We start from the raw sequence: 13,629 nt of genomic DNA, 5'->3' as shown, positions 1-13,629 counted from the left end.
TATATCAGTTATGTCACAGTGTTTAGATGGTGATAGATCACGAAGCTGAAAAGCAGATATCGCCCAGCCTTAACCCCCAGTGGCATCTTCAGGTAGGGATTGTGAAGACCCCAACCCATTGCTGCCAGCCAGTGTAGGCAGTACTGAGGCAGATGGACCTGTGGTCTGACTCAGCCGCTTCCTATGCTCCTACGAACCGGTCTAAATACTCTGGAGAGTTTCTGCCAGCCAGGGATGACGCTGGCTCAATGGTTGGGATGGGACAGATTTCTGTGCTCCATTGAAGGGGCAGCAGTGGTTGCTGTTATGTGCAATTGCTGTGTGTGGTGTTTTACAAGAAAGTAAGAGCCTGTTGGAGCAGGCCAGGGGCCCATTGAGTCCAGCATCCTCTTCTGTCAGTGGCTAACCCCTCTATGGGAAACTCACAGAGCAGGATCCGAGCGCAAGAGAGTTTGGATTTGATATCCCGCCTTTCACTCCCTTTAAGGAGTCTCCAAGCAGCTCACAATCTCCTTTCCCTTCCTCCCCCACAACAAACACTCTGTGGGGTGAGTGGGGCTGAGAGACTTCAGAGAAGTGTGACTGGCCCAAAGTCACCCAGCAGCTGCATGCGGAGGAGCGAGGAATCGAACCCGGTTCCCCAGATTACGAGACTACCGCTCTTAACCACTACACCACACTGGCTCTCTATAAGAGCAACTCTCCTCTCCAGCAGCTGTCACTGAGAAGCATCGCTGCCTCTGACTCTGGGATTATTTATTATTTATTTATTTATATCGAATATTTATTCAGTAAAGTTATATACAGTGGTACCTCGGGTTACATACGCTTCAGGTTACATACGCTTCAGGTTACATTCGCTTCAGGTTACAGACTCCACTAACCCAGAAATAGTACCTCGGGTTAAGAACTTTGCTTCAGGATGAGAACAGAAATGGTGCAGCGGTGGCGCAGTAGCAGCGGGAGGCCCCATTAGCTAAAGTGGTGCTTCAGGTTAAGTACAGTTTCAGGTTGAGAACAGACCTCCCGAACGAATTAAGTATTTAACCCGAGGTACCACTGTACTGCCTTTTTTTAATAAACATCTTTATTGATTTAAAATACTGTCATACAAATACATTACAAATGGTTACAACAGAGTTTCACACGAAAATAAAAAAAGAAGAACAAGAATAGAAATAAAGAGCAAAAAGAGTTAACATTAAAATAAAATATTATCGGTTGTATTATCATATCATGACCAATAAAGTCTTCTGGAACGAAAACTTCCAATCATTCTTGTAGTACTTTTTCTAATATCTTGATTTTATCACACAGTTTATTTTATAGCTTTTTCTGCATATTCTTCTAAGATATTTTTCCCAGTTATTTATTATACACAAGTATCATTCAATTCTGCCAGGATAATTTCATTTTTACAGTGTGATCTTAGATACTCCTTGAATAATATCCATTCTCTATATACTTTTTGATTTAGGGCTCCCCTAACTTTTCCAGTCAGCTTTGCTAAATGAAAATACTCTACCATGAGTGTTTGCCAGTCTATTATTGTTCGTATTGTTTCACATTTCCAACTTCTGGCTACGGGTATTCTTGCAGCTGTGACTGATTACCTAAACAGTGGTCTTGTGTTTTGCTTTATTTCTGTTGCTAATATTCCTAGAAGGAAAATCTCTGGTCCTTTTTTTTGATGTTAATTTTAAATAATTTTTAAAATTCATCATATACCGTATTTTTCGCCCCATTGGACGCATTTTTTCCCCTCCAAAAATGAAGGGGAAATCTGGGTGCGTCCTATGGGGCGAATGCAGGCTTTTGCTGAAGCTTGGAGAGCGAGAGGGGTCGGAGCGCACCGACCCCTCTCGCTCTCCAGGCTTCAGGAACACATCCGCAGCCTAGGCAGCCCTGCGGGAGATCCAGCAGGGATGTCTAGGCTGCGGATAGCAGCCTGCCGCCCGGCAGGCAGGGCGCCCTGAAGCAGAGCGCCCCCCGCGCCAGGCAGACATCCGCAGCGTGGGGAGCCTTGCAGGAGTTCCCCGCAGGGCTCCCCACGCTGCGGATAGCAGCCTGCCGCCCTGCGCGAGGGGCGCCCTGAAGCAGAGCGCCCCCCGCGCCAGGCAGACATCTGCAGCGTGGGGAGCCTTGCAGGAGTTCCCCGCAGGGCTCCCCACGCTGCGGATAGCAGCCTGCCGCCCGGCGCGAGAGGCGCCCTGAAGCAGAGCGCCCCCCGCGCCAGGCAGACATCTGCAGCGTGGGGAGCCTTGCAGGAGTTCCCCGCAGGGCTCCCCACGCTGCGGATAGCAGCCTGCCGCCCGGCGCGAGAGGCGCCCTGAAGCAGAGCGCCCCCCGCGCCAGGCAGACATCTGCAGCGTGGGGAGCCTTGCAGGAGTTCCCCGCAGGGCTCCCCACACTGCGGATAGCAGCCTGCCGCCCGGCGCGAGAGGCGCCCTGAAGCAGAGCGCCCCCCGCGCCAGGCAGACATCTGCAGCGTGGGGAGCCTTGCAGGAGTTCCCCGCAGGGCTCCCCACGCTGCGGATAGCAGCCTGCCGCCCTGCGCGAGGGGCGCCCTGAAGCAGAGCGCCCCCCGCGCCAGGCAGACATCTGCAGCATGGGGAGCCTTGCAGGAGTTCCCCGCAGGGCTCCCCACGCTGCGGATAGCAGCCTGCCGCCCGGCGCGAGAGGCGCCCTGAAGCAGAGCGCCCCCCGCGCCAGGCAGACATCTGCAGCGTGGGGAGCCTTGCAGGAGTTCCCCGCAGGGCTCCCCACGCTGCGGATAGCAGCCTGCCGCCCGGCGCGAGAGGCGCCCTGAAGCAGAGCGCCCCCCGCGCCAGGCAGACATCTGCAGCGTGGGGAGCCTTGCAGGAGTTCCCCGCAGGGCTCCCCACGCTGCGGATAGCAGCCTGCCGCCCGGTGCGAGAGGCGCCCTGAAGCAGAGCGCCCCCCGCGCCAGGCAGACATCTGCAGCGTGGGGAGCCTTGCAGGAGTTCCCCGCAGGGCTCCCCACGCTGCGGATAGCAGCCTGCCGCCCGGCGGGCGGGGCGCCCTGATGCAGAGCGCCCCTCGCGTGGGGCAGACATCGGCCAGCCCCACAAGCTCAGGGGACAGCAGGGAGGCGCAGCGCCGCCATCCCGCTGTTCCTCGACCTGGTTCTGTTTCCCCGACCTGCTTTTGGGGGGGAAATAAAGGGAATTTTTTCCCCCTTTATTTCCCCCCAAAAAAACTAGGTGTGTCCTATGGGACGGAGCGTCCTATGGGACGAAAAATACGGTATGTTATTCCAAAACTCACTTATAACCATACAAGTCCACCACTATATACCGCCTTTCATCATGAGACCACAAAGCAGTTTACAACATAAAAACAAATAATATTAAAAATCACACACACACACACCCCCCACTTTAAAAGGTCCTATGTGTATTAACGGCTGAAGGCCTGGTTAAAGGGGAATGTTTTCTCCTGGTGTCTGAAAATATATAGTAAAGGTGCCAGGCGAGCCTCCCTGGGGAGAGAATTCTACGAGCAGGAGCCACCGCAGAAAAGGCCCCTCCTCGTGTTTTCACTAGATGCGATCCTGCCGTCATGCCTCTTGCAGCCCATCTGCTCTGCTCACATTTTAAGTGGCTGATGTGTGTGCATGCGCACATCGGTTGATAACATAGTGAGAAACCTTATTGTTGAATCAGCTGGGTGCTGACAGCCGCCTTGTGCTTTTGTGTCTCCTCTCTGCAGCTCACCGTCTACCTGGGCAAGAGGGACTTCGTGGACCACATAGATGTCGTTGATCCAGTGGGTAAGTGAGCTCTGGGCTGAGTCTGGCCCCCGCTGAAGTGCCACAGAGAGGAACGCCCTCAGGTGCTGCTCTCTTGAGACATCCGTCTCGTGGGCCCGGGAGATGGTCCTACAAACCTGTGATGCAGCTCTCTTGCCGAAGCGAAAAAGGATTTCTTCATTGCAGGGAGTTTGGCCAGATGACCCTCGCGGTCCCTTCCAGCTCTGCAATTCTGTGATGCTATTGTTCTATGGGTAAGGGACGCGGGTGGCGCTGTGGGTTAAACCACAGGGCCTAGGACTTGCCGATCAGAAGGTCGGCGGTTTGAATCCCCGCAACAGGGTGAGCTCTCGTTGCTCAGTCCCAGCTCCTGCCCACCTAGCAGTTTGAAAGTACACAGTGCAAGTAGATAAATAGATACCACTCCGGCGGGAAGGTAAACGGCATTTCCGTGCGCTGCTCTGGTTCGCCAGAAGCGGGTGAGTCATGCTGGCCACATGACCTGGAAGGTGTACGCCGGCTCCCTCGGCCAATAATGCAAGATGAGTGCCGCAACCCCAGAGTCGTTCACAACTGGACCTATTGGTCAGGGGTCCCTTTACCTTTTATTGTTCTATGGTGTGAATGCTCAAATGGGAGATTACCTGGAAGGAGGGGAAAAGCAACAACAACCTCAAGCGCTGCTTCTTTAAAAAGTAACCGTTCTTCTTTACCTTCATATGTGATGTCATTTCGCGGCATCGCAGTGAAGGCAGTGAAGGTCCTGTGTGAGTGTCTGGAGGCGGTTGGAGGATGGATGGCGGCTAACGGGTTGAGGTGGAATCCTGACAAGACCGAAGTAGTGTTTTGGGGGGACAGGGGGCGGGCGGGTGTGGAGGACTCCCTGGTCCTGAATGGGGCAACTGTGCCCCTGAAGGACCAGGTGAGCAGCCTGGGAGTCATTTTGGACTCGCAGCTGTCCATGGAGGCACAGGTCACTTCTGTGTCCAGGGTGGCTGTTTATCAGTTTCCATCTGGTACACAGGCTGAGACCCTTCCTGCCTGCAGACTGTCTCACCAGAGTGGTACATGCTCTAGTTAGCTCTTGCTTGGACTACTGCCATGCGCTCTACGTGGGGCTACCTTTGAAGGTGACCCGGAAACTTCAACTAATCCAGAATGCGGCAGCTAGACTGGTGACTGGGAGCGGCCGCCGAGACCACATAACACCAGTCTTGAAAGACCTACACTGGCTCCCAGTACGTTTCCGAGCAGAATTCAAAGTGTTGGTGTTGACCTTGAAAGCCCTAAACAGCCTTGGCCCAGTATACCTGAAGGAGCATCTCCACCCCCATTGTTCAGCCCGGACACTGAGGTCCAACGCTGAGGGCCTTCTGGCAGTTCCCTCCCTTTGAGAAGTCAGGTTACAGAGAACCAGGCAGAGGGCCTTCTTGGTAGTGGTGCCCACCCTGTGTAACGCCCTCCCAGCATATGTCAAGGCAATAAACAAATATTTTAATTTTAAAAGGCACCTGAAGGCGGCCCTGTTTAGGGAAGTTTTTAATGTCTGATGCTGTATTTTTTTTAATATTCTGTTGGAAGCCGCCCAGAGTGGCTGGGGAAACCCAGCCAGATGGGCGGGGTATAAATAATAATAATAATAATATATTATTATTATTATTATTATTATTATTATTATTATTAGCTCAGCAAGGCAGTGGGGCTTCCCAGGCTGCCCCTGTGGATCTGGGACCTGGGACCGGGTGGGGTGAAAACGTTTCATGTCGTCTGAGGAAGCACGAGTCGATGATGGCACTCATCTCCCTGTTTCTGGGAAGATCACAAATCTTACTCATGGTCTGGGGCATTCCAGGCTTCTGCTGTGAGTCACGCTTAGGCAGCAGATGAGAAACCCACTCTGGCCAAAGGGGTGAATGAAATAATTCAGACAAAGTGCACTCTGGTTGTATTCAGGCACAGCTCTATCTATCACACTGCTTCTCAGAGTTCTTAGGATGGAAAGATATAGGGCAGGGGTCTGCAACCTTTAAGACAAAAAGAGCCACTTGGACCCGTTTCCGAAGGAAAAAAAAACCTGGGAGCCGCAAAACCATCGTGACAATTAAAGCATGCGTGCTGGTGCCCTCTGATCTGACAGCGGGCGGGAAGGTGACGTCGGGACGGTGCGTGACTAACGCACGCACCGCCCCCATGCAACGTCACAGCCAGTACAGCGCCTGCCACAGTGGGGAGTGTCAGGGCGCACAATGCGCCTCCTCCCCTCGCTAATATCGGCCCCGGAGCCGCGGCAAAGGTGTAAAAGAGCCACATGCGGCTCCGGAGCCGCAGGTTGTAGACCCCTGATATAGGGAGAGAAGTGGAGTCAAATATCCCTGGGCTTAAGCCTGGAGCAAGTGGAGAGGCCCTCCAGCCCCCTCTCTCCCCCTCTCATAGAAATCATGAAATTGTTGAACTGGAAGGGATCTAGTCCAGGAATCGCAACTGAAGAATTCCTGATAGATGAGCATCCAACCTCTGCTTAAAAACCTCCAAGGAAGGGGAGTCCACAACCTCTGGAGGGAGATTGTTCAACAGTTGAACAGCTCTTACTGCCAGAAAGTTCCTCCTGTTGTTTAGTCAAAATTTCGTTTCTCATCATTTGAATCCATTATTCTGTGTTCTCGCCTCTCCAATGCAACCTGATGGAACGGCTGGTTGCCTCAAACGTTTAGCTGAATCGGATCCTTGTGTTTGTGTGTCTCAGTGGAGAATTCCTTGCAGGAAATTTTAGCTTGCCCTGTTTATCATCCAAATATAAACCTCTAGGTAGGGGGCAAGATGATGCCACGGGCAGAACCCCCAAATGCTCATTTTTCTCTGCCGTACCAGTTCAGACAGATCCAGATTTTAAAGCTGTTTGGCACCAATTAGCTGCAAAAGTGCCACAGCCCGTACTGAAGTCCGTAGTCCTGTTGCGCGTGCTGCAACAATGCCAACAGTTCCTTTCTCTGTGGCTTTGTGTGTGTGGTGCTTTCTGTTTCCTCGGGTTATTTATTAAGGCCAGCGGGCTGCACGGAGCCTCCATCACCTCTGATCCGGAGAATTCCTGCTGCGGATGTCGGGTGTTTTGCTTTGTCCTCTGCCCCCCACGCCACCACCCACTATTTAATTACCGCCCTTCCTCTGGTGGCACATTGAACCGGCAGCAAAGGCTTTTTCCTGTCTGCTAATTTCTCCACCCTGGAAATCTGCAAAGCCTGACTCATCTCTGCAGCACACTTCCTTTGCTCTGACGGGAGCTGATCCTGCCAATTTGATGTTTCCCTGCAGCTCTCAGTTCTGTCCTGTCTTCACAAAACCGTAGAGTTGGAAGGGACCCTTAGGATCATCCAGTCCAGCCCCTGGCAATGTGGGAATTGGCAGCTGTCCCATACAGGGATTGAACCAGCAACCTTGCCGTTATCAACACCATGCTCTAACCAGCTGAGCTATCCTTAAGAAATTAGTTGGCTTCAGCATTTAGAAGGGGGGAAAGGCTCAAACTTCTCCATCTCATCTGTGCTTCAGAACTTTGAGGTTTCCATATCAGGGGCAAATCCTGACACCGTTGCATATGGACAGCTTTAGTTACTGCCACAAACCACCCCATCTATGAGTGGCGAAAGGTTCCAGGCACTTACCTGGGTTCCTTGGAAGGTCAGCAGAGACTCTGGCACCTTTAGGATATCCGGTTTTATTTGCACATATATAAACCTGAGCATGATAGGGACGCGGGTGGCGCTGTGGGTTAAACGGCGTTTCCGTGCGCTGCTCTGGTTCGCCAGAAGCGGCTTAGTCATGCTGGCCACATGACCCAGAAGCTGTACGCCGGCTCCCTCGACCAGTAAAGCGAGATGAGCACCACAACCCCAGAGTAGTCTGCGACTGGACCTAATGGTCAGGGGTCCCTTTACCTTTACATTAAACCTGAGCATAAGCCCCAGGGGCTCACAGCATTGACACCCAAAGAGATCTTGCTTCTCCGTTGGTCTCAGCTGTGGATCCAGCCCAGAGCAAGCAGGTCCCAGTGTCTCCAGCTCCAAGCTGGCTTCCAGCTCAGCTCAAACACAACACTTTGTCTTCTCCTACCCAGCAGATAGGTGAGGGGCTGGAGGAAAGGCCCAGCCATTCGCCTGAAGGGTACTCTCACTCTTGCAAGCCAGCTTATTGTTTGGGGATGCTTTTGAGGATACTGAAGTGGCCAGCGAAGGCCATTGTCCTGCAAATAAACATGTCTGAGCACCACAGCAACACCCTCTGTTAGATTCCAACCTTTCCTGGGCACAGGACCCCAAACATTGAAAGGACTCCAGGCATCATCCAGACTGACCCCACCCCCAACACAAAACATGATCGAATTAAAAAATATAAATATAAATGTCCAGTAGCACCTTAGAGACCAACTAAGTTTGTTCTGGGTATAAGCCGAAGTGGGCATGCACACTTCTTCGGATACACTGAAACAGAAGTCACCAGACCCTATATATATATATAGTGGGAGGGTGGGGTGGAGTTTTTCTCAGAAGGGTATTTGGAGATGGGTGATTGACTCAATGGACATGGTGAACCTATGGACAACTGTTAATGCCTGCAATTAGTCCTACAGGAAAAAGCAAGGGATAGTATGCAGATGACCAAAAATAGCTTTAGCATGTGTAGTGAGACAAGAATCCAATATCTCTGTTAAAACCAGGTCTCGCCATAGTTTTCAGTTTAGTGATAAGTAATTCAGCAACTTCTCTTTCAAGTCTGTTTCTGAAATTCTTTTGTAATAAGACAGCTACTTTGAGATCTTGTATAGAATGTCCTGGGAGATTGAAGTGTTCTCCTACTGGTTTCTCTGTCTTGTGATTCCTGATGTCAGATTTATGTCCATTTATCCCTTGGCGTAGGGTTTGGCCTGTTTGTCTAATATAGAGAGCTGAAGGACACTGCTGGCATTTGATGGCATACACAATGTTAGAAGATGAGCAATTAAATAGGCCTGAGATGGCATGTTTGATGTTGTTGGGGCCAGTGATGGTGTTGTCCGGGTGTATGTGTCAGCAATGTTGGCATCTGGGTTTATTGCAGGCTCTGCTACCAGTAACAGATAGGTAGCTGTGTTAGTCTGTAGTAGTCAAAACAAAATTTAAAAAATTAAAAAATTCCTTCCAGTAGCACCTTAGAGACCAACTTAAGTTTGTTATTGGTATGAGCTTTCATGTGCATGCACACTTCTTCAGATACTAGTTCTCTGGTACCAGTGTCCATGTTAAGTCTGGTTGCTGTATTATCGTGGGTGACTTGTTTCAGTGTATCTGAAGAAGTTGGTCTCTAAGGTGCTACTGGACATTTTTATTTATTTTCTATTTCGACTGTGTCAGACCAACACGAATACCCACCTGAATCCAAAACATGATGTTTTTGTATGCACTTGGAACCAGATATTGCCCAGCCCTTTCCATCCCCACATCCCGGGTTCTGAGCCTTCGTCCCTTGGGGGTTCCCCAGCTCAATAATCCCACTGTTCCCCTGCATGGAGCCAAGACGTGTCGCCTGCCATGTTTCCGTGGACAGAGCTGGGAAGCTATACTAACCCAGGCAGAGCAGAAGTACCAGTTTTGCATTGCCCTCATACCTGCTTCTCGTTCCTTTTGCAGATGGCGTCGTGCTGGTCGATCCAGAATACTTAAAAGAAAGGAAAGGTAACTCCGGTGTTTATGTGTGTGGGGGTACCTCAGGCTTTGGGGCTGGGTGTGGCCCTCCAGACCTCTCTGTCTGGCTCTTGGGAACCTCCCCAGGTCAGGACCCCTTCCCAGGCCCTGTCTTCTCTCCTCGAGCCACACCCCTCACGGTCCTTGCCCCACAACCTCCGAAAAGGCTTTTGACTGGCTAGAATGGGCCCTTGAATGGTGAGAGTGCCTCTTTGCTTGTCTGGATGGAAAGGTGGGCGAGGGGAGGGGTAGGAAACTCTGACCTGCGCCTGGAATGTAGCCTATCCTGCAAAGGTGAGTTTTGCACCAGTTGCCCACTTTATTATCTTATTATTTACTACTTGCCCAATTTTCCTCCAAGGAGCTCAGTGTGGTGTACGTGATTCTCCTGCTCCTCACAACAGCCCTGCGAGGTTGGTTAGCCCGAGTGACTGGCCCAAGATCACCTCGTGAGCATCATGGCCAACTTGGGAGTTGAACCCCCGTCTCCCAGGTCCTAGTCCAGACCTTTAACCACTACACTACCTGACTTTTGCCTCTGGCTTTGCACACGCCTGGCAAAGTGACCTCCGGAAAGCTCCCCTCTGCTGTCTTGTACTTGCAAAGGCTTTCTTGTTCATTTCTTGGGGTACGGATCCTTCTTTCTCCCCCTACCTTTAGCTCCCCTCTCCCCCCCAGCCCTCCTTCGCCAGTCGCCCAAACCCCAGGCGATGTTTGCACCTCGCCGACAAAAACTGCCATCCTCACAACAACCCTGCGATGTAGGGCAGGCTGAGAGGCAGCGCTCCGTGGCCAAACGGGAATTCAAACCCTGGCACTCTAACTACTAGACCAGGGCCAGGGCCTTCTCAGTGATGGCTCCGACCTGGTGGAATGCTGTGTCCCATGAGACCAGGGCCCTGCAGGATTTAACCTCCTTCCGCCGGGCCTGTAAGACAGAGCTATTCCACCTGGCTTTCAATTTGAACGCCGCCTGATCTTTTATTCCCCTTCCTTCCCTGCCCCTTCCCTTTTTATGAAGATTATCCGCTCTGGGATCCCACAGCTAATTCTCCCCTGGTCTCCTCGCTGGCCCAAATAGGACTAATTTAGCCAGCTAGCCCTGGGGATCATCTAATGTTTATTGGATGGATTTCCCCCCTGAATTGATTTTGAATTCTGAATTTATTGACATTCACATTTTATACTGTATTTTATGCTGCTTTTTGTTGCATCAATTAAGTGTGTTAATTTTATTGTGAGCCCGGTTTTTTGAACTGGGAAGGGTGGGGTATAAATAAATAAATAAATAAATAAATAATAATAATTATTATTGTGGTGTAATAATAATAATTATTATTATTATTATTATTACACCACAATGCCTCTTGGCGATGTCTGATGCCTCCAAGAGCTGGGATGTTGGCGGCTGCCCCATTTCGCATTCTGCGGTTGTGCTGCATCACTCGAAAGCCGCCTTGGGGTTGGGAGGTCAGTGCGGAAACACGATGAGTCCGACACAACCCCTGGGCACAGGTGGGAAACGGGGGCCACTTCCGGCCCTCCGTATTGTCCTCTGTGCACACACGCCTTCCTCTCTTCCCCGCTTGCAGTTTTCGTGACCCTCACGTGCGCCTTCCGCTACGGCCGCGAGGACCTGGACGTCCTGGGGCTGACCTTCCGCAAGGACCTCTTTGTCGCCAACATCCAAGCCTTCCCTCCGGTCACCGAGGAGAAGAAGCCTCTGACGCGGCTCCAGGAACGGCTGATTAAGAAGCTCGGTGAGCAGGCCTACCCTTTTACCTTCGAGGTACGGATCCTTCTTTCTCCCCCCTACCTTTAGCTCTCTCCCCCCCCCCCAGCCCTCCTTCGCCAGTCGCCCCACCCCAGGCGACGTTTGCACCTCGCCGACAAAAAATTCTCACAATTGGGCAGCTGCTCCAGCTTCAGAGCAGGTGATCCGGTTACTCCTCTTCCTCTTCCCGAAATCGCCCACGTGAGAAAGTTTCTGGGCACCCAAAGACCACGCTTCCTGCTGGGGAGGACGGGTAAAAGGGGGTTGGGCTAGATGACCCCTGGGACCCCTTCCAACTCAACAGTTCTAGGATTCTGTGAAAAGGGCATCTTTCTGTATGTGGTGTGTCGTTAGCCTGTGGAACTCTCTGCCACTGGAGGCAGCGAAAAGCATGGTGGCAGGTGGCTGGCGGGAAAGCCATGGGAGGACCCCCCCCCCCAGGATTTTAGCCCTGATCCAGAGTTTCTCACGTTTCGGAGCTGTGCCATTTCTTGCTTTTGACTACTTATGCCATGCTGCAATGATGTCTTTTTTCCTGATGCTTTGAACTATATAGAAAGGCAGCATATGAATAAAAATATGTATGCAGAGTTAAACTATGGAACTCTCTGCCACTGGAAGAAGCGATGGCCAGATACCTAGAGGACTTTAAAAGAGGATTGGACAATTCATGGAGGAGAACAGGGCTATCTTATGATGGCTACTAGCCAGGGTGGCTATGCTTTGGCTCCACGTCGGAGACAGCAATGGTTCTGAATGCCAATGGCTGGAAACCATAGAAGGGGAGAGGGCTCTTGAGTTCGAATCCTGCTTGTGGGTTTCGCTTTGAGCCACCTGGTTGGCTGCTGTGAGAACGGGCTGATAGACTAGATGGACCCTTAAAAAGGTAAAGGGACCCCTAATCATTAGGTCCAGTCATGGCCGACTCTGGGGTTGCGGCGCTCATCTCGCTTAACTGGCCGAGGGAGCCGGCGTACAGCTTCCGCGTCATGTGGCCAGCAGGACTAAGCCGCTTCTGGCGAACCAGAGCAGCGCACGGAAACGCCGTTTACCTTCCCGCTGGAGTGGTACCTATTTATCTACTTGCACTTTGACGTGCTTTCGAACTGCTAGGTGGGCAGGAGCAGGGACCGAGCAACGGGAGCTCAACCTGTCACAGGGATTCGAACCGCCGACCTTCTGATCAGCAAGTCCTAGGCTCTGTGGTTTAACCCACAGCGCCACCCGCGTCCCTAGACGGACCCTTAATGAAATGTGAATACATACACAGACTTTGGCATTGTTGGTCAGCCTGGTGACGCTGTCCCTTACGCGGGACATTTTTCCCGTTCCAGATCCTTCCCAACCTTCCCTGCTCCGTGACGTTGCAGCCGGGACCCGAAGACACAGGAAAGGTAAAAAAAGAAAGAAAATGAAATAAAGAGAGGAGTGGGGAAAGGGTGCTGACGACAGCCCTGGTGAATTGGGGCAGTTTCAAGACATCGTAATGCTCCTGCGCGGAAGGCACAGGCCCCTTCTTTTCTTCATGCTGCCTTTCCCCAACCTGGTGCCCTCCGGGTGTGTTGGGCTTCAGCTCCCATCAGCCTCTGCTAACGTGCTCGACAAACAGGGATCATGGGAGTTGTAGTCCAATGAACCAAGTTGGGGGAAGCTGCCTTAATGCGTTATTTTGGGAGTTCTCTCCAGCAGGCTTTTGTTTCTTTCGGTGTGTTCCTTTAAGAGACCACAGTTGACAACAGCGCCGTCTGCTGGCCATTAATTTCAATGCCATGCAATGTACTTCAGTCCACTTAAGGGTTGTACAATTCAACATTACATGTCTTTCGGCGCCAGGTGAAAATATTCCTCTTTACACAGGCTTTCGGGCATTAAAAATAATCTTTGACCTATTAAATGTAGGGGGCATGTTATTATGATTTTATTATGTTGTGTATGTCTTTAATGTTGTACACTGCCCTGTGAACTTTGGACAAAGGGTGGAATAATCATCATGATTATTAATAATAATTAGAATAATAGTGTGTTGGTTCCAAGGACCAGCAAGGCATTTTTCTTTTTGAGGCCTTTTCCTAAGGCCAACAGGTCAAGATAAGGGGAAGCAGAACTTCCAACTGGTTTAGGGTTTATTATTTATTTTTTTCATACTACAGTGGTACCTCGGGCTACAGACACTTCAGGTTACAGACTCCGCTAACCCAGAAATAGTACCTCGGGTTAAGAACTCTGCTTCAGGATGAGAACAGAAATCGTGCTCCAGCGGCACAGCGGCAGCGGGAGTCCTCATTAGCTAAAGTGGTACCTCAGCTTAAGAACAGTTTCAGGTTAAGAACAGACCTCCAGAACGAATTAAGTTCTTAACCCGAGGTACC

The 13,629-nt window shown here is 51.2% G+C and overlaps 2 protein-coding genes across 7 annotated transcripts in view; both read left to right on the top strand.

The window, feature by feature from the left end:
• ARRB1 (arrestin beta 1) overlaps positions 1-13,629 on the top strand; it is a 558,582-nt gene that overhangs the window by 104,591 nt on the left and 440,362 nt on the right. For all 6 annotated transcript variants that reach the window (XR_014525196.1, XR_014525197.1, XM_083499793.1 and 3 more), the window contains exons 3-6: positions 3,733-3,793; positions 9,433-9,477; positions 11,079-11,275; positions 12,595-12,654. Coding sequence is in view for 4 of the 6 variants with exons in the window: in XM_083499793.1 (XP_083355919.1) it covers positions 3,733-3,793; positions 9,433-9,477; positions 11,079-11,275; positions 12,595-12,654 (363 nt within the window). In the remaining 2 variants the exon portion in view is untranslated. The remainder of the gene's footprint in view (positions 1-3,732; positions 3,794-9,432; positions 9,478-11,078; positions 11,276-12,594; positions 12,655-13,629) is intronic.
• ATG16L2 (autophagy related 16 like 2) overlaps positions 1-13,629 on the top strand; it is a 205,755-nt gene that overhangs the window by 175,162 nt on the left and 16,964 nt on the right. The gene's annotated exons all lie outside the window — the stretch shown is intronic.

Source organism: Podarcis liolepis, assembly GCF_965112155.1.
Source record: "Podarcis liolepis genome assembly, chromosome: 4".
In the NCBI taxonomy this organism is placed as follows: domain Eukaryota; kingdom Metazoa; phylum Chordata; class Lepidosauria; order Squamata; family Lacertidae; genus Podarcis; species Podarcis liolepis.
The sequence above is the reverse complement of the archived record's forward strand: the minus strand, read 5'-3'. Positions and strand labels throughout refer to the sequence as shown.